The 22598-nt window shown below is 25.0% G+C and overlaps 1 protein-coding gene across 1 annotated transcript; it reads left to right on the top strand.

The window, feature by feature from the left end:
* The first annotated feature begins 235 nt into the window (after positions 1–235).
* On the top strand, positions 236–17380 carry LOC112603725 (dnaJ homolog subfamily C member 13). Its single transcript, XM_025352443.1, has 32 exons — positions 236–245; positions 2034–2109; positions 2171–2432; positions 2516–2716; positions 2776–3176; positions 3238–3364; positions 3430–3552; positions 4133–4305; positions 5375–5582; positions 5652–5807; positions 6221–6475; positions 6543–6902; positions 7880–8082; positions 8138–8297; positions 8471–8743; positions 8801–9003; positions 9266–9551; positions 9610–9966; positions 10043–10234; positions 11803–11938; positions 12010–12194; positions 12799–12990; positions 13180–13359; positions 13432–13599; positions 13659–13877; positions 13977–14115; positions 14187–14739; positions 14801–15008; positions 15149–15331; positions 16642–16782; positions 16856–17096; positions 17199–17380. The coding sequence occupies exons 1-32, from the start codon at positions 236–238 to the stop codon at positions 17297–17299; spliced, it is 6672 nt and encodes a 2223-aa protein (XP_025208228.1). The 3' UTR covers positions 17300–17380.
* The last annotated feature ends 5218 nt before the right edge of the window (positions 17381–22598 follow it).

Genomic DNA, 22598 nt, shown 5'->3' with positions numbered 1-22598 from the left:
TTATCAATCTGCGATTGTCGTACACCGTAGTGTCGTATTGTCGACTAAAAGTTTATAATTTGTATTTTGATAAAAATAAATGTTGAAATTAAACTACTAACTCCTAAGTGCTAACAACTAGTGTGTGTTATTATTCAACGTTTAGTAATACAATTTACATTTGACATATTAAAATTTAGGAACTTGTACATTACTTTACAATGATTTATTGAAACTGTATCTTCAAAGCTTTTCAATGCCAGGAAGTATGAAATTTTATTTGTATCAGTCTTTTTTTTTTATTCTTTTATGCACTTTTGTATGTGAGATTAATTATATTGTAACAATGACATTTTTAATTTAGTTAAATATATTGGATGGTTCTCTTTAAAATATATTTTATACTGGGCTTTGAACTTCTGTTTAAGATTAAATTTAATTGTCTATACACCAATATTGATTTAAATAATTATTTATGATAAATTGTTATATAATTTATAATGAATGAAAATTAACATTTTCCATTAATATTTGTATTATCATAATTTTAATCTTAAACATTTAAAGATTTGTTTAGAAATTTACAAAAAAATGTTGTTTTATCCAAAATAATATATTTTCACTAAAATTATCAAATAAGTTAAATAAAATTGAAACATTTTATAAGTAACATATTACAATGATTACAATCTAAAAGATAGATCAATTAAAAGGGTATACCTAATTGTTTTTAAATATTTTCTTACTATTAAATATTTATAATTTTAAAAAAGAAATACTTTTAGTAGTACCTACTTATAAGTATGTCTACATATAATGTAGGTAATCATCTGTTCTAAATAGTTATAATGTTTTTTAATTTTGTTTTCCATAAATTTTCCTTAATTATTTTTTTTTTTGAACTGATGTATTAATTTTTTTATGAACATTATCTATTAGTTATACACAGAATGATTTTTTAAGCATTTTCACCCCATTTTTATGCTTTAATTATGCATATATTCAAATTTTGGTTTTCGGAATTTTTAAATGTAATTAAAGACAATATTTTAGAGTACTTAGATTTTTCACAACATTTAAAAGTATCCTGTGGCGATACCAACTTTGGTTTTTCAAACGAAATCATAAATGTTTTAAAGCAAAATGTAAATCAGTTAGTTTTTCTGAAAACTTTGATGTATTATAATCAAAATTTGAACGAAAACTTCCAGAGTTATTCTCCTTTAAATACTAGGGAATAAGGATGATGTTTATATCTTAAGGTTATAAGATAACATATACAATAAAATTAAAATTAAATTGTTTTATAAAAATTACCTTTGTTTTGAAAATTGTCAGGTGCAATATTAATTCATAAACATTTAGTAATAAGTAGTAATTATTAACAAATATTTTTTATTGTATACCGAATTAGTATTATTGAGCTCGTATCCATTTTAAGTATTTAGTATAATAGACTATTATCCTTATTCCCTAGTATTTAAAAGAGAATAACTTCAAAGTTTTTGTTCAAATTTCAATTACAATACATTAAAGTTTTCAAAAAAATTAGCTGATTTACATTTTGCTTTAAAACAAACATGTATGATCTTGTTTGAAAAACTAAAGTTAGTATCACCACTGTATACTCTTTAAATGTTGTGAAAAATCGAAGTACTCTAAAATATTTTCTTTAATTACATTTAAAAATTCCAAAAATTAAAATTTGAATATATACATAATTTAAGTATGAAAATGGAGTGAGCATGCTTAAAAAATGACTTTATATATATCTATCTTTTTTTTCATTTACCCAACATATTGTGTCAATTATTATTTTTCACATTAATATAAGATTTTTTAATACAACTACTAATGTAAGTATAAAATATATTTTTAAAATATTAAGTTTATAATTGCATAAATATTTTTTGTCCTGTATAAAAAATTTTTAATTAACTAAATTATAAATAAATTAATACTCTTAGTAAATGTAACACCCTGTATATGTATCAAAAATTTGATACTTATTTTATGACATCTTCTGTTTATTACAATATATTTGTCTGTTTTAGATGATAATATGTTACCCATTCCAAATAACACAGATGTTGTTTGTTACTTTGTAACAAAACATTCTTGGAGGGGCAAGTATGTAACAATAGTACTCTAATGTTTATTTATTCCACTTAAAATATTTTATCTTTTTTAGATATAAAAGAATATTTAGTGTTGGTACTCATGGCATCACCACATATAATCCAAATAGCTTAGAAATAACTAATCGATACTCATATAACCAAATAATATCTATACAAGTGGATCCACAAAATGCAGGTGGTTTTGTGTTATCTGTTCGAGATAAAAACAAACTTGATAAATTTAAATTTTCAACTGATTTTCGTTCAAATTTATTAACTGATGCTCTCAAGTTCAGACATCAATTTTCTGAACGTGGTCAAGAAGATATTTATGTATGTTACAAAAATATAATTTCTTTTAATTTTATTATATAAAATTTTAGATTTGTTAGTTATTATATATTCAATAACTTTAGAATTATGAAGCTTTGAAGTACCATTGGTCTGATACTCGACTTCCAGTAACTATAAGTGTTACTCCTATTTCTATTGATCAGTTAGATACTGCAACTGCTCAAGTTCTTGCTAGTTATCGTTATAAGGACATAGAAGCATTACAGCATGTTGAAGACATTCCAGATGGTTTTGTTATTATATCACGACCTTATGGAAGAATGGTAAAAATATAAACATTTTAAGTTTAGTATTTATTTATTAATAAGTTATAATTGTTTAGCATTTATTCATCAGCTCTAATAGAGAAGAAATATTTCAAAAAGTCAAAGAAAGAGCTATGATATACTTACAAATTCCTATTGAATTTTTTCGACATAGTATAACACATGATGATTTTTTGACCAAAAGACTAGGACGATATAGTTCAGATGAACATGTTACATCTGTCTGTGAGTTTCAAGTAAAAAAAATAGGTGTTCCTAGACACCAAGAATGTCCACAACGGAGATTACTTTGCTTAAGTGAAGTTTGTTTACTGGAGAGAGATCCCCAAACCTACACAGTTGTCACATTAAGGCCATTGTCATCTGTTTTTGCTTTAATACGAGATCCAGTTGATGCCCAACAGTTTTGTATTGAATATGCAGATTCATCATGTCGTTCTTACACTGCTACCAATAGGTACTTGTTTAGCTCATCTGATAAATATTTGACATAATAATAATTATTATTAAATTTACAGAGATTCCCTGCTGGCTACTTTATTAGATAGTGTAAGGTCATCTGGAAATCATCATATACATGTAAAACTTTCTCCTACTCCTCGAGATAAAAGACTTATACCTTTTAATGTATCACCTGATCAAGAAGTAAGATGGTTTATTCAATTTTTTAAGTAATTTATGTTATAAATGTATTCTCTTTTATTGTTTAGATTGAATCTAACCATTTAAAGTGTATCAAAGAACCTCCACCTAGAAAGTCATTTGCTGAAGTTTTAGACAGATTTAATGCTAATATTGAGTATAGTGGCTTAATACATTCTGTTTCTGAAGATGTGAGTTATACAACTATTAATAAAAATAACAATGCCTTACATTAAATAAAACTTTTTTACTATTATTTCTAAAATACTTTTTTTTTATCATGAAAAAATACAAGATGAATAATGTCAACCTTTTTTTTTTAAGAAAATCGTGTATAAAATTATTCACTAAGTATTTATTTATAAGATCTTACATATAGTTACAAATACTTACAATAATTTCTGATTTCAATACAGTTTAACTACTACCTACTTAATAAAATGTCTTTAAAATATGTTTATTCAACAAGTACATTAATAATGACTAAGTAAAATATGTTGGGTTAAAATTATATTTTTCTAAATTATTCTTTTATTACATAATTATAAGATTATTAACTTGTTATTTGTTTCAATGTCTTTAATTTTTTTTGTATTTTATTCAGATTTATTTTATTTATGTAGTTGAATACTAAGTTTTAAATTAGTGATATCAAATAATTATCATGCTTAGTAATTACTTTAATTGCAGTTACAAGATTATATAGATTATTCATTAACAAAAATATATAATCTAATATTGATTTTTAATGTGAATTTTCTCAATTTGTAGAAACTATTTACTGAAAATAAAGAAAAACTAATAGTCATGGCTCTTACATCAATAATTGCTCATCAAGGTGATCAGAATGAGATTCCAGTTCATGAACTAGAGGCCCAATTTCATGCTTTAAGAAGATTATTTGCTACTAAAGCTGGCTTTTCTACTTTTATCATGTTACCAGAGTATGTAGTATGTTTTTTGTATGCAAGCTGTATTTTATATTATTCTAATATTAGGTACTAAAATATTTGATGACACTTTATTATCAACAACGAACAGTATTATAAAATAAAACTTATTGTGCTTGCATCTAATAATAGATAATTATTATGCATAAAATAATGAAATGCTCTTAGAATTTAATTATAAACGTTTGCATGTATACAGCAGATTATTTATACACAATATATTTATTGATTTATTGTTATTCAAATTATTAATACAGATTTAAAATATAGCTAATAAAAAAAATCATAATAATAATTAAATAGTCATGATTGGATTAAGAAGAATATTTTGAACCAATTATTTTTCATTGAATAATAATTTGATATAAATATGATTAATTCAAATGCATATTTAAAATACATTATGATTTTTTAAGAAATTAATATCTCTAAATACAATTTATTTGTAATTATTATTATTAGCTAATAATAATAAAGCTTTGAATGATTTATTTTTATGCTGTATCTGAAATAAAAAAAATCTATGTAGGTTTATATTTTATACTACTTGATGATAAAATGTAAAAATCATGAATTCATAAATAGTAATGCTGATTAACATATTAATTGTGGATTAATCCATTGACGTTATTTGCATTTTATTTTTTAATAGATTTTAATCTTTCAGTCAGCATTACAGTTAAATTACTAATTTTTTATTAACGTTGCCTTTAAATATTATTTTATTTGTGTACAAGTTGTGTTTGTTGATAATTATGTTTAAAGCCATTTGGCAAAAATAAAAAAAGTATTTTCTTCCATGTATGTAAATGCTTAAACAATTATGATTAACTGCAATTTATCAATTATAATATACAATTTTCTATTTCTTCTAATTTATAGTTGTCAAATTTATAAACAATAAAAATAATTTTAAAGTTGAATAAAAAGTTTTTTCACCATTAATATTATAGAAATATATGATTGTAAAATTGTATTTGTTATAGGAAGCATGCAAGCTAAATACTATTATTTTAATATATATACATATTTATTATACAAATTAAAATAAAATATTTTCTAGGCTTAAAGACAAACTTGGAAGAAAAGTAACTCGAGCTTTAAAAAGGGATCACGAAGCTATCACTCATGCTGCTTTAGATATGATATGTACCCTCATGCAACCTATGCATCGTGATAGTGATATAAGACAAGAGCAACTCAATAAATCATCCCTTTTATCTACCTCTAGCTTTTTAGAATCATTGCTTGATATGTGGGTAGAACATATAGTAAGTTTTATATTTGTACAATATAAGCAAAAATAATAAATTTAACAATACTTCCTTTTATTTTCTAAGAAACGTGGTACAGGAGCGTTGGTGGTATCTGCTATGTTAGATATTCTTACTTTTGCACTTTGTGTTCCCTACAGTGAAACAACTGATGGTACACATTTTGATACATTATTAGCGTTGGTGGCAAAACGGGGAAGATATCTATTTCAACTTTTTCAGGTAAATAATTTCATATTTAAAAATTAGTTTCTAAAAAAGTTTTTTACTTTTATAATAAAATAATTATTTAATAAGCATTAAAATCTATGTATTGAATCTTAAATATTTTAATATTATTTATTATGTAAAATAAATATATATCTATTTATTTTGATTAAAAAAATTTAATTATTTATTTATTCAAGTAATTAAAGATGAAATAATCAAATATATAAATGATTTATAATTTTTGATTAATTTATTTTGTGTTTTTTAAATACTGTTATTACTATTTTTATTTTAATACATGACTAGAAAATAATTAATAATAAGATATGAATTTAAATAACTATATTAAAATGTATCAAATTATTAATATTTATTATTATTTTATCAGTAACTGATATAAATTGTTGAATTTTTATTTTTTTTAGCATCCATCACTAACTGTTGTAAAAGGTGCAGGATTAGTTATGAGAGCAATAATAGAAGAAGGTGATGCTGAAATATCTGGAAGAATGCAAGAATTAGCATTAGCTGAAGCAGCATTACCTAGTCATTTACTAACAGCATTGTTTACTCATGATGATAATAGACGTATGCTTGTACATAGACAACTTTCTAGGCATTTGGTTGGACTGTGGGTCACTAATAATACTATTGCTATGGACTTATTAGCCCGATTAATGGTAAATTTGATATTATGTTCAAACACATTCAGGTTACTGTTATAATAATTTATGTTTATGTATTTAGCCTTCAGGTCTAATAAGATTTTTGGAATCAAGTGAATCCGTAGAAATGGATGATAATGAAGATCATTTAATGACTAGAGATAATCTAAAACTTGCTCAAGATCATGCAGCAAAAAATCAACGAAATCCACATTTGGCAGCGCTAGAAAGAAAATTTCGCACATTAGAAAAAGAAGTTGAAATTGCTTTAGGTCACTGGGGAGCATCATTAGGCTTAGAAAGAAAAGAAGATAAATTGCAAGCCCGTCCAATTGTATTAAGAAGACGCAGAGAAAGAATTAAAAGTCAAGCAAATTGGAAATTATTTTATAACAAGTTTAATAAAAATCATACTTCTCCTAGTCTGTTATGGAATCATCAGGTATTTTTTTTATTTTTTTTTTTATATAATCATTGTATATTATGAATTATGTTCTCGTCTTAGGTTTAAAAAAAAGAATATTAAGATAAATTAAATTAAGAAAATGGGATTCATTTTAAAAGCAATGAATTTAATAATTCATGTTTACTTAACAAATTAAAAAAACCTGAAATTTCTTTAGACCATTTTCAATCAAAGAATATTGCTCAAATCCTTAGCATAAATTAAAATCAACAATTAAAAATATTATACTGAGTAAATTTACTAACACCTTTTTATAGATTGTTTTATAATAAGCTTGTGTAACAATTCAAAATTACCTCGACTTATTTATAAACAATATTTACTTCAAATTATGTTTGTTAATCAGGTTACCTTAAGTAAATTTAGTGATGAAAACAATCCAAGTATAGTGTCATTAAGAAGATTTTGAATCTGGATATATTGTCTCTGTATTTCAAATGTATAATATATTATTTACCAATTTTGTTTTTTTAGCTTTAATACTAGAGTGATGTGACCTATTATCAAACTTAAAGATAAGAATATTTTCTAAAATATTTTAAAAGCTTTACTTAATATTTAAATTGTAATATGAGTTAAAAACACCTTTAATGTAATATTATTTAAAATATTAACATTTTGAAATGCTTATAATTCGTTTTTTAATTTAAATATCATTTGAAGACCAATGACATTTTCTAAATAATATATTTTATAATAGGTCAATTCCTTTTGATAAAGCTAATAAATAAAATTGGTTCTGGTGATAATCATATATTTGGTATGGCATTGCATGATGTATGTTTGAATGATGGAGACAATAGAGCAGGTTCTGCATCCTACTCAACAAAACTTTTTATAAATACTTGCTTTTATTCATAACATAAAATTTATATATTATGCTAACATGTGTAGACTTATTTTTAAATAAAATATTAATATTAAATTTTTATTTTTGATTAAATTTATGATAGACCCGAGAAGAACTCCATGATGCTTTAAAAAAAGAAATTCAAGCATTTAATTCAGATCGTCAACTTACTACTAATAGTTTAATTGCTTGGAATCATGATGAATTTGAGGTACTATATCCTAGTTTACAAGATGAAGTTTGTATTGATGGATACTACTTGAGATTACTTTTAGATGGAAATATAGACTTTGCGATAAAAAATCCGTAAGAAATTATAAAATTACTTATCTAATTTGTATTAATGCTTAATTTTTTGCAGATTTCGATTTTTTTATGATTTATATCATCGATTTTTATTAGCTTTAAAAATAGAAATGAAATGCTTGTGTCTTCAAGCAATGACTGTCATTTATGGACAATATTTTGAAGAAATTGGACCATTTACTGACACAAAATACATTCTAGTAAAATTAGAAAAAGTGAGTCAAGTTCTATTTTAATGTATATTTATTATATTTTATACTCAATAGTTTACTGCTCTATTTGCTGGGATATATAGCTTCCAGAATACAAAAATATTTTAAAATTATCAAACTAGTTAAATTATATAGTGAATTTTATAAAATTTTAATTTATTTTATAATTTTTTTAGACTGTTGAAAAACTTGAAAGAGACAGGTTGCTCTTATTTCTTAACAAACTTGTACTAAACAAACAGAATGTTAAAGATATAATTGAATCTAAAGGTGTAACTGTTCTTGTTGATTTACTAACATTAGCACATTTACATACAACAAGAGCTGTTGTTCCTACACAAACAAATGTGATAGAGGCTGGCAGTGATATGTTACACGATAATGAAAAACAATGGTATTATGGGCTTGGTAGTGGTGATAAATCCAATGGTCCTATTACTTTTCAAGAGGTATAAACTAAAAAAAATTATATTATACTTTGTATTAAATTATTTTTAATTTATTAGATGAAAGATTTATACAAAGAAGGTATTTTAAAACCTATGTCAAAATGTTGGACTCCTGGATTAGAGGGATGGAAACCTCTTTTTAAGTTAAGTCAGTTCAAATGGACAGTACTGGCTAAAGATCAAAGTTATATGAATGAAAGTGATCTTGCCTCTCTAATACTTTCTATGTTGATAAAAATGTGTCAATATTATCCCAGCAGGTAATATTTTTTAAACTTAATGTATCTTGTTTAGATACAACATAATATAATTTTAATAATAAATATTATTGATTCAACTATATTGATATTATTTCATATAAATTTTATTATGTTAAATTTTAGGTTCTGACTAATGTTTTATTAGTATCAACTTTATAAATTATTAATTTACTGGTTTTTTTAATTATAACAAGATTTTGGATATTTCTTTTAAGTAAATAAAAAGTTATTGATTTTAATTCTTTAAATGTTTTTATATTAGAGATAATGATGGAGCAATTATTTGGCCAATTGCACGTATCAGAAGAGCTTTAACTGATTCTCTTCATCTGCCCCATGTGGTTCAACTTCTTTTAACATTTGATCCTATCCTTGTTGAAAAAGTAGCACATTTACTGTGTGAAATTGCATCAGACAATCCAAATGCAGCTAAGTTATATATGACTGGAGTATTTTTCTTTTTACTGATGTACACAGGTTCAAATATTTTGCCAATTGCTAAATTTTTAAGGCTTACTCATACTTGTCAAGCTTTTCGAAACGAAGAAGTAAGGATATTTTTTAATTAAATGTATTATAGTTTAATACAAACTTAAAATTTAATAGGTACAAAGTGGAGAACTTATGCAAAGAAGTGTACTTGGACCTTTACTGCCTGAAGCAATGGTGTTTTATTTAGAAAACCATGGCCCTGAGAAATTTGCTCAAATATTTTTAGGAGAATTTGATACTCCAGAAGCTATTTGGAATGCTGAAATGAGACGAATGTTAATAGAAAAAATTGCATGTCATATTGCTGATTTTACTCCCAAACTTCGTGGAAATAATAGAGCGTACTACCAATATTGTGCTATACCAGTTATACGTTATCCACAGCTGAAATCAGAATTATTTTGTAATATATTCTATTTAAGACATTTGTGTGATGTACAAAGGTTTCCAGACTGGCCAATCAATGATCCAGTATGTTATATTTGTTTGTTTTAGTTTATTTAAATGAGCATAAAATTGTATTAATTTTTATTATATTTGCTTTTAGATAACACTTTTAAAGGACGTACTAGAAGCTTGGAAAAATGAAGTAGAAAAAAAGCCACCTATTATGTCTGTAGATGATGCATATGTGTCTTTAGGTTTAGAACGAGGACATCACTATGATGAAGCCACTACTAGAAAAGCCTATTATAAACTTGCCCAAGCTAATCATCCTGATAAAAACCCTAAAGGGCGTGTAAGTAGTATTCCCTTTTTAAATTTAAATTTGTCCATTGTTAATTTAGTTCAAATTATTAGTTATTTAAGATTAATTAATATATAAATTTTAATACTGTTTACATTGATGAGTTAGTTTGAAGTTGACATGAATATTCTAGAACAATAAACAATATGACTTCCAGTTTTCAATTATGACATTACTTTTAGAAAATTATGGAGAAATGATAAAAGATTGAGAGAGAAACTTTGCAAAGAAAGTTAAATGAATTGTTAATAATAATTAAATAGAATATATAATTATTGGCCAAAAAAATATGTTCAATTAGATAAAATTAAGCTGATCTTGTATTAGTTAAGTTAGTTATTAAAGAGGAAAAAGACCTTTAAGGAGTCTATGATTTAAATGAGAAGACTGTGTCAAAATATATATTTAAACAATGAAGCTGAACTGTGGAAAAATATTCATTTAGTAGTTAACTAGTAATGTTTTAAGGCCTAAGCAAATAAGATAAAAAGAAAGAATGTATAGATAAATTAAATCAGCAGTTCTCAATCTTTTGATATCCATGTATCACCTTCACAGTGTAAAAATCTTTATATATCACTACCATAATACCCTATTTTTTTGCTTATCATAACCCTTGTTAACTAAGTAATATTTAAAGTTAACAATGATTCATAAGTCATAAAATTATTTTTATAAAGGGAGATTTTCTTCATGTACCACAGGTTTTAGAAACACTGAATCAGATTATTAATATTTTAAATAATGATTATTTATATTTATTTATTTTATTCAGCATAATTACTATAATTACAATAATAATATTAATAGGTGATACCGACTGAGCTATGCTCGTATTTGGTATATGGAATTCTTATAGATTAATTTAATAATATTAATTTATAGTAATAAATAATAATAAATAAAATTTCTTACACAGTTAAAAAAATTCACTTAATTTTCTAGTTATACAATAGCATTAATTAATTTATATTATCAATATTACATCAAAGTTTCCTTAATCATTTCTATTAACACATATCGACTTTTTATAATTTGATTGATACACAAATTCTTATCAAGGTCATTAACTATTCTATTGATTAGTAAAGTTTTTAGTTTTAAAATTGTAGTATTTGTTTTTTTTTTTAATTATTAATAGTTTGAGATTGATAATCTCATTGAATAAAGGGTTTTCTACAGTAAGCTTTAAATAATTTATCTAACCTTAACAATTATTACAGTTACCTATTATTTATTTGGTAATAATTTATTACTAATAAATATCAACATTTTCAATAAAATATATTGTTTTATTTTAAATTAAAAATTAATTTATTAAAAAAAAAAAAAAAACCTAAAAGAAATCCCAAGTAAAATGTTACAGGATAAATATATTAAACAATAAAAAAAATAATTAATAACTTGTGTCATAAATATCCTAAAGGTTAGGTTAACTAATTATAGAATAAGAATATATTATTTAATATTTCATAAAAAATTTGACTAGGTTACTTCATAGTTAACTATGTTTAAATGTTTTTCATGAAAATATAAGTACATTAATAAATATTTTCTAGGAAATATTTGTTGCGGCAAATAGAGCATATGATTTTCTTTGTAGTAGAAGTCCATGGGTACATGATGGTCCCAACCCTAATAATATTCTTTTAATACTTCAAACCCAAAGTATTTTATTTCACCGTTATTCTAAAGGTTTGTCATATTAATTATATTGTATTTAAAAATTTAATAGAATAATAGGTTATTTATTTATATATTTACAGATCTTGAACCTTATAAGTATGCTGGATACAAACAATTAGTTCAAACCATAAGGTTAGAAGCAAGTGATGAACAATTATTTTCTAAGGGTAACATGTTACTTGCAGCTGCAAGTGAGCTTACATACCATACAGTCAAATGTTCAGCATTGAATGCAGAAGAACTCAATCGAGAACATGGATTTATTGTTAGTGAAATATATATTTTATGTGTTTTAAATTCAAATATGATTAATTTTTTTCAGACTTATTTAAGTATACATAAGTATTTTAATTTGATCCTGCTTAAAATTTAAATAGTGTCTTTATTTTGTGTTTATTATGTTAATTCCATATTTTAACATATGATAAAATAGATATCTTCTAACTATTCTGCCATTCATAGGTGTACGCATAAGTAAGAGCAGTGAGGTTACTCCTCTTGAGTGCTAATTTTCTTTCTCCAAATATAGTATATAAATTACAAATATTAGGCATTGTATCTTAAATTATAACTAATATAAATCAATTATCTTTAAAATACAATAATAATTGACCTGGTTGTATTACTAAAAATTCTGCCCCCCTGCCAACAATGTCTATGCAAGCCTATGTCACCATTAGATCCATGCTTTCTCACAAGTTTACATATTAAAAAAATGTGTTAATTTTAAAACTAAATATTAATAAAAAAATAATCATCATTTTTTTTTTTTTTTTGTTCAAAAAATACTTAGAATAAAACTAAATAAATAATAATCTTTTTAATAAAAAATTTACCATTTACCATAGTAAAATATTTTTTGGTTTTAGGATTTGCTTGGAGCCTATTCTAGATGTGTTTCTGTACTAAATAAATCATCAATACAGACAGATATGGCAGTATCAGTGTGTACATACTGCACTCTATGTTTTAAAGTTGCATCTCAATTTCCTATGTGCCGAGATACATTTTCTCAATTGCCTCAACTAGTGAATGATATCACTAGAATATTATATTTTAAGGTATGCATATATATTATTATTATTATTATTATAAGATCAGTAAATATAATTTACTTTAATTCTTTAGTTGTTATATACTTAGTAAAGTTACTTAATTTAGGCAATACTATTTTGAAAATACATAATATTCATAATTTATTTCATTGTTTAATACAATTTTTATATAATATAATTTTATTAAATTTCTAGAATTTACCAAAATTACATTGTGAAGCAGTGGACTGTATTTCTGCAATGGCGTCTGATTCAAATCTACAAATGAGTTTTCTACAAAAAGGTGCAATTTGGCATTTATTAACATTCATGTTCTTTTATGATTATACATTAGAAGAATGTGGAGTTGAACGATCAGAAGAAGCTAATAATCAAGTAAGATAATGTCATACATTTTATTCTTATAATTATCAAAAACTAAAATTTAAATGTTAATTTAATTTTTAGGAAGTGCTTAATAGATTAGCTAAATTATCAGTTAAAGCATGTGCTAGATTAGGTGGTTATTATGTTGGTGATTTATCTACTCCTGAAAACCTAGTGGCTAAATCTCTATTTGAAAAATTACTAACACCTTATGTAGCAGAACAGCTGTCTGAAGAGAACCCACATCAAGTAATTTTTTTTCTTTATTATTTAAATTAAATTAATTTATATATTATATATACTTTTAGTTGCTAAAAACACTTGGTAGTAATTGTGAAACCCCCTACATGGTTTGGGATAATAGTACAAGAGCTGAACTGAGTGATTTTCTGGATACTATGTGTAATCAGAAAGAACCTGTTAATTTAGAAACAATTGGATTAACATTTTCTAGCCATAGAAATGAATTAATTGTTGGCAATATATTTATTAGAGTATTTAATGAACAACCTCAATATATAATCAAAGTAAATACTTTATTTCAATTATTTGAATTTAGAGCATAAACTTATTTTTAGTTATGAGACTTATTTATTAATTTACATAAATTAATAATATATTTACAGAATCCCAAAGTATTTTTGTTGGATCTCTTAGAATATATAAAAGTCAATAACCCACTGAACAATATTTTGGATGAAAAACGTGTCAACAATTTTATAATGGTGTTGAATGCACTTAATAATTTAATTTTAAATAATCCTGGTAAGTATGTTTTTAAATGGATGTGTGTTTACTATTTGATGATATTTTTAAATTAATTTTATATTATATAGGTCTTGAAGTGAGTTGTATTGGTTACTTCGATTTAATATTCAGTTTATTACGCGTTGAAACTATTCGAACAGTTCAGCATTGTGCTTTGAACATAATTTTAACTGTGACCAAAAATAATGAATGTATCACAGATATTGCTAATTCTGGAGTAGTCATTTATGTTTTACTATGTTTGTACTCAACTCCATCAGACCAAATGATCATTTTAGATATTCTTATCACATTATCAACATCCTCAACAATTGTAAAAGATATACTTAATAAAGGAGGACATTTGTTTGCTGTTGATTTATTATGTAATGGTGATAATGAATCTGGTCTAAGAGACAAAAGTGCAATGTTTTTGAGCCGTTTGATGACTGAAAAATTAAGTGGCCCAAGATTGCGTTTAGCATTGGCACAAATTTTACCATTAGCAATCGTAGATACTATGAGAGATTTACCATCATCTACTGTTAGACTATTAGATAATGATCAAGAAAATCCAGAACTTGTCTGGAATGAAAAATCAAGAAATCATATTTTTGGAAATGTGAATAAAATATGCAGAGAGTAAGAAATGTATTAACCTCATCTATAATTTAATATTAAACTTATTCTTTATTTACTTTAGACATTACTTAGCTCTTCGACAAAATCCTAAAGGTGTTATAAAGTTACCAGATACCAGTTTAGTTTTATCATCACCTTCAAATGAAACTGTTGTTGCTGGGGTCTATTTAAGATTATTTAATAATAACCCTGGTTGGAATGTTAGAAGACCAAAAGAATTTTTATCTGAACTTTTAGACACATGCATTAGTTCCATGACAAAAGAAAAGGTATTTTATTAAATTATATTGATAAAATTATTTAAATTGACGTACTTATTTTATTTTATTTTTGATTTAATCAGAACTATTTTTTTTTATACATATAAAAGTTTTAAATAATAATTTATACTGTTATTTTATTATTTCAGAATGATAAATTAGAAATAGTAACAACATCAATTGTTAAATTATTAGAAGCACAGCCTCATCTCAGTGACCAAGTTCCAGCATTAGGTCATATTCCCCGTCTTTGTTTTCAATTATCATTGTTGTCTAATCCTGATGTACCAAAATCTGTGCTTATGATATTGCATCAGTTATCACTTAATGAGGTACAATATTATTTAAATATTATTTTCTATAAATATTAAATTAATTAATTTTAATATTTTAATATTGTTATAATCCTAAAACTATTATTTTATCACTTTCGTAATTTGTTTTGGCTAAAGTGCACTTTACCAACCCCCTCACTATTTTCAAATTTTTTTTTCATACGACTTGTTTTTTTATGCTTAAAACGATGGTGTTTTTTTTCCCCCAGGGAAACCATTATTTTGGAAGTTATAGCCTTCAAAAAATTGTGATTTTACATTTATGCGCTTGCGCGAACGCTACTTGACTGTCACTCACAGCACCTATAAGAAATTTTAATATTTTTTTTTACGTATTTTAACAAATTGTGGGCCATAATCATTTTTTGGGTGAATAATATTATGAATCAGATCATTATTAAGGTGAAATATAAACTATAGTTGAGTATCTAATTAGACTAGGTATATTAACCCAATTAAAATAAATAATAAATTATTACTGTAAAAATGTAAAATATATTTAATACTATTTTTTAATTTATACAAATTATAAATTATACAAAATTATATCACATATTCATCATCTCCACTAAGTGATTAATTTTCACTTTCGGACTCCTCAGTTTCCTCTATCCCAACAGAATTTTTTGTCCGAGCACAGCGCAGCGAGCAAGTGACAACGCTAGCAGACTATATGCTTTTTAACAACTTTGTTTAATTCTGAGGCCTACTCAAGGTGGTTTTACACAGCAAATCGGGGGGGATATTTTCAATTTGTGAAGTGGAACTACGGCATCGAGGAGCGCAGCAACGAGTGCCGCAAACTGTGTAATCACTGCCCATACTGCGGCAGTAAAGTAGTGGTGTTGCGCACATGCGTATAAACATAAAATCGCAAACTTTGGAAGGCTATGACTTTCAAAATAATGGTTTCCAGGGAAAAAAAAAATACACTATCATTTTAAGCATAAAAAAACAAGTCGTCTGAAAAAAAAAATTGAAAATCGTGAAGGGGTTGGTAAAGTGCATTTTCTCCTTTGTTTTTTATACTAAATGGATTATTACTTATTTTGATATTTTTTTTCACTTCATAACTCTTCAAATTCTTAGAATTTCCTAATAAAGCATTGCTTAGTAATATTCATTAAATAATAAACAAACTTTAAAAGTTTGGTGAAGGTAAGAAAATACTCAACTAAGCCATTATCCTAAAATCTAATTATAATTTTTTTTAATGTTTTAGTTTTTAATTGTGTCATGTATTAATAATTAATAACTAACACAATAATTGTAAATCTGTTACTTATTTATATTATAATTATAACTAGACATGTGTTGGGTGTATATCTCAAACTGAATGCATTGGTCCAATGAAAAAAGCAATGCAAGAAAATTCTAGTTTGATTTTTGTTACATCTGAAACACTCAGTCGAATGTTTGCAGCAAAAAAAGATTATCTTGTAAAACAGGTATAAAATATTAGTTATAATTTATAAAAAAATTATGTATTAATAAATTTTGACAATTTGAAAATATTTTTAGGCATTAGATACAGACTTAATATCATATTTAGTTGGATTACTTGATGGTCGATTAGATGGAGTTAATGGAAGTGCCAGAGCTAAAGCACAGATTGTAAAAGCATTAAAAACAATGTCTTTAAGTTTATCATATGGTAGTTTAGTTCAAGCACAATTGGATAAACTTCCTGCATGGTCTGCTTACAAAGATCAAAATCATGATCTGTTCATTTCAAGTGCGCCTTCAATGCCTTATTTAATGGGTATGTTATGGTATCATGTTACATGTATAATTAAAAAAAAAATGACAAGATTCATTTTGAATGAAAAAAAACATATTTACTTTTATATTATTTTATTTTTAGGTGTTCAAAGTGTTGGTGGCTACTTAACAGAGGGTCGTTCAAACTCTACTACAAGTAATGTACCTCCGCCATTGATTAAAAAAGACTATTCTCCATATTAGCTGATTCAAAACTATAATATTTCCATGTTTGGTTTTAGAATTTATAGAGTTAGATTATATTTAAATTATAAATAACTCAATATATCTAGTATTAAAATAATTACTATTTACTTTCATTTATTTAATATTACTTATACTAATATATTTCACGTTAAGTAACTATACTATTATGAATATATATATTCTATATTATGCATAAACTTCTTAATATTAAAATGGTTAATATATTTGATGTTTAGTCAATAACCCAGTACAATAAATGTTTAGAGTTAAATTTTAAAAAAAAACTGTGATAATTTTATTTTTATAATACCACAATAAATTAGTTATATAAGGTTATAAAATATTCTACTGTTTTATTTTGTACTATTTTATTCAATGCAATACCATCTATTACAATTTATATTATTTATACTTATAATTATTGTGTTTTATATATAATACATTATATATATGCGTGTGTGTGTGTGTAAGTATAATGTATGTGTTACTATAATAATACCTATACATTTTATAAATCTTAATTCATAATACTGGTAATATCTATAAAGCCTATAAATCACAGCCTTAATCTGAATAAATTATTTATTGTTAAAAAAATACAAACTGTGTATTTATTTAACATCTATTAATACCAAAAACTATGTAATGATGTGCATTGAAATAAATTAATATATAATATTATATGTACATATACATGAGCGTAGTTAGGATTTTAAATAGGGGGGGGGGCAGTTGATAATTTTTTTTTTACTTTTTCGATTTTATAGCAAAACTTATACGTTTGGTATAAAAAATACAATTTAGTTTGATGCGCAGGAGGAAAAGTGCCCCCTTGTCCCACCCTCGCTATGCCTATGTACATATATATTATATTCAATTAAATATATTGTGTACTATATCTGTTTATTTAAATTTCTTTGATACGTATGTTCTCAATAAGAATTACCTATTATCGCAAATAGATATGATCAAAAGACTAAAAATCATCTTACACAGATTTTATTGAATTAGCATTCAAATTTCGTGCACTAATAACTAACACACATAAAAACAAGAAACAAAATATATAATATTAATTTCTCGATAAAAGCTATACACTTAAGAGCAAAACATACAGTTTTTAGATACCTTTTGGCTATTTCTCACAGTAAGCAGCAAGGCAGCCTTATTTATGTTGGGGTGGTTATTCGTCCTAGATTTCCTGAGGCGTTAATATGTTACCGGTTTAGGAACCCATTTCCCGGGGTCCCGGACAAAGTTTCTCGGGACTTTTGTATAGTAATGTCTCGGAATTTAAATATATTTTCATAGTTCTTTTACTTATCTACTCGTTTGTAAAATATTTTGAACAAAAAATAATCGGAAGTACCTATTGATCATTATAATAATATCAGATAACGAACGTCGGAACGTACGACAATGACAGTGTTGTGGACCCGTGGTGCACACTGCCCAGTTAGGAATATCATTTTTAAATATAATTTATACACGGTAGTTTGTGTAACCGGGTACCCATTACCCATAGCCCATAGGGCATAGGCCACTACGATAAGACCTTCCGGTCTATGTATCGTGCGTCGTCCATTGTAGGAAGTCGACGATCGGTCGATCGGCAATCACTCTGAACTGACAACAGTGACAGCACGTCTGAACAAGTGTAAACTTATCGGTTCGCTCTAGTCTCTTCTCAAATGTTAATGTAATTTATAATCACTCACGTAATCATTGTTAATTATAATTTTGATTATATTTATTTAAATAAAAGCAGTAATATTAATTTGTGCTGTTGTTCTCCTTCTCGCCATAATAAATTAAAAACCCGTCCACTGTTCTGTTGCTCGCCGTTGTCGGAATACAACAACAGTAATGATCGCTTTCTAAATTTAGCCAACCTATTGTCTTTATCTTCTAACTACATTAATTTACAGTCGGGAAAAACCGTGTTTTGATTTTTTGAATTTTGATAACGACGGTCTGCGACTTCGAACGATAATATTAATATATATTTAAATAATGTAGATAACTCACTAATTTTAGTAATTTTATACATCAGTATTCAGTAGGTAATTCTAAATTCAGTAGTCAGTACGCATTTATTTGCTGACAACGCGAGTCGTTTGCGAGTGTGAAATCTACCAATAGTATTGTCCGTATTTTTACTTTATAATGTCGTAATTTTATTCAGTTTATTTTTTTACATTGTGACAATATTGTTCAAGTGACTTTAATGAGAAATTGCAAAATGCTTTTCCGCGGTTTATTGAAAAACTTTAAACCTACTGACGATTTCAATGTATATTGAAATGTACAACTTGACATTAACATTTTTATTATTAAATGTAATGGTTTTTATTTTTTATATCTCAGATTTCTTAAAACTTTATCTGGCCACCTTAATTTATGTGAACTTTAAAAATCAGTAATATCGCTCTTCTGTACAGTTGGTATCGTGTGTGCCTGCATCATTGAATAGGTCATTGGTCACTGCAGTCGCAATATTAAATCATTGCGTATAACAAACAACTCCGATTAAGAACAGTATGTCAAGTTACACTAACAGGTATATTTTAAATATATTTTAGTAATTTTTTTACTATTTGTAACTATAGGTTAAATTAATATTTGCTAAAAATAATGTATTTATTATATTATTGATTAATTATAATAATACCTATATAGCAGCGGTTTCCAACTTTTTTTTCATTCCATACCCCTAAGTTTAATATTTTACTAAATTGTACACCTCATTAAAATTTTTAAACTTTTTCATAAAACTACTTTTAAAACATTTAAATAAAAAATATCAAAACATTCATGTTACATTCTATAGGTACTCCATATCTATCAGATAAGTTGACGGTTAAGTTTTAATTTATGACATAAATTTTCATTTTTAATAACATAAATTGAATATTTTCGAAACGAATCGTTTTAAACAAACAAATTCAACATTTTCCGCTATTAGTCAATTTTTTTTCAATACCTCTTGAGATCATCTCGCATATCCTAGTGGGGTACGCGTATCCCAAGTTGGAAATCTCTGGTGTATAGTATATACAAGTCTCGGTCATGTACCTATAGCAATAACGCCAATAACTAATAGGACAATTATGTATAAAAGTTTTATTTCATCACAAATAATATTTTTGAATAAAAAAGTAACCAAAATTGTTATACGTTTTATAACGTATCTTATTTCATAAACATTTTAACTTCTATTATTAATAAAAATAAAAATTGTGATATTTTAAATTTTTGATAAGAACTCTGTAAAGAACTATTCATCTAATACATATTTTGAAATTTTACCTATTGATGAATTTTGTCAAAATATGAACTTCAAATGCTTAAAAAAAAAACGACTTAATAATTTTAATATTTTTGACCAATTCTAAACATTTTTAAAAAAATTCAAAAAATTTTAATGTCTATACCTATAAATGGATTTCATTTTATCTAAATATTTTGAAAATTAAATTTTATGTAAAAGAATGATAATTTAAGTACAAAAAGTGAAATGTTTCAAGTTTCTATGAACATTTTTTGAAAATTACTAAAATAACAAACATTGATTAAGGATGAGTCATTTATCGTTATTATATTATTTTTGAATATCTAATACGGTAAAACTTTAAGTGGCTTATAAAATAAACTATAAATTTTATATATTTTTTTTTAATTTGAAAATTTACAATTTATGCTACGTGCATAATAAGAAAATGTTGTGATTTCAGAATTTTATACTACAAAATAATTTTGCAAATTTTTGTAATTTCGATTAAGTTAGTAAAAATCGAGGTATAAATTTAAAATTTGGATACTTAAAAAAAAATTGTGACAATATTTATAAATGTTTTATTTTCTATAAAAAAGTTACTTATGAGACTTTATTTTACTTATAAGCAATTGTCAATGACTTTAGTCACAAACCTACATTTTGCCACACCTACATAAATTGAAAAAATCTTTCCTTATTACACAAATATACAAATTTTCTCTTTCCGTTTGCATGTTTCGAAAAGCTTTTTTTACAAAAATAATGCTATTGATTATAAAATAGAATAATTTTAATCAGTGCTAGTGTTATAAGAAGCCGCGTGAAGTTTTCAGAGGTTCTGAGTAATTAATAATAATACATCTTATATTTTACTTCAGACATTAGCAGCGATGCAAATATTCATGAATCTAAGAAGAGGGTTTCAGTTTCCTTTATTAGGCCTATTAGGGTAATACTGTAAAAATCTAGGGTGACCAATAAGCAATAACCATAATAAAAAAACTGTACAATTTGAGCAAAACACTAATAAAAATATGATTAACAATATTGTTTAAACAGTTTGATATTTATAAACATACTTTGGAAATAATGTTTGGCTGTTGAGTGTTTAATAAGTTGAATTGTTGAAAAGACGAATTAAACCGAGAACTAAACGGACATGCAAGTTCATAGCTATTACTTATTAGTTTTTACACTATAAAATTAAATTATAATGTGATATTTATCTAATTCTTTAATTGTTAACAATAAAATTATTGATCATCATTCATTAGTATTCGACGCTCGTCAAATAAAAACTGTTATTTATAATTATATTATCATTAATTTCATTAATTTAATAAATATTAATTTGTGTTTTTTTAGTATACAAGTTTTTATCTTTTAATCAAATGTATGATATGTGTTTTATAATATGAATAAAACGGAATAAAAAGCGCTCTGTTCAAAGTTTGTTGGGGCTAAAAATTAGGAAATAACTCATGAGAATGTCGATATTTTGTAGTAAAGTGCAATAAAAAAAGGTTTGAATTTTTAACTGCCACTAGTAAGTAATAGCTATTAAATAAAACGTGATTTTATGATAAATTAAATTCAATATTAAAACAATAAAACTAATTACATTAACATAAAAAACTTGATTTGTTATTGCACTCTGTTAAATTTATCAATTAATATTTAATATAAAAAGTTTTTTAGTTATAAATGCCAAAGATTAGATGCATTTGTCAGGAAAACTTAAAAAATGAAAAAAATGTATTGAAATAATTTAATTCTTGACTACTTAAAATTGCATTTTATAAAATATTAGAATATACATAATATTTAATTATTTATTATTTAGTTGCACCTCAAAATGTCCATCCTTTGAAAACTATACTAATCTAAAACCACGGTAGGTAAGTACTCGAATAGCCTATATATAACGCCGTGCGATCATAATAAATTATTATACGAACGTCGTAATCACACGTGTTGTCTCCATCTTACTATAACGTTGCATGCCTTCATAGTTCATAC

The sequence above is a fragment of the Melanaphis sacchari genome, unplaced genomic scaffold, assembly GCF_002803265.2.
Source record: "Melanaphis sacchari strain LSU unplaced genomic scaffold, SCAv2.0 Contig10_pilon_pilon, whole genome shotgun sequence".
Taxonomy (NCBI): Eukaryota; Metazoa; Arthropoda; class Insecta; order Hemiptera; family Aphididae; genus Melanaphis; species Melanaphis sacchari.
This window is presented reverse-complemented; position numbering and strand designations above follow the sequence as displayed.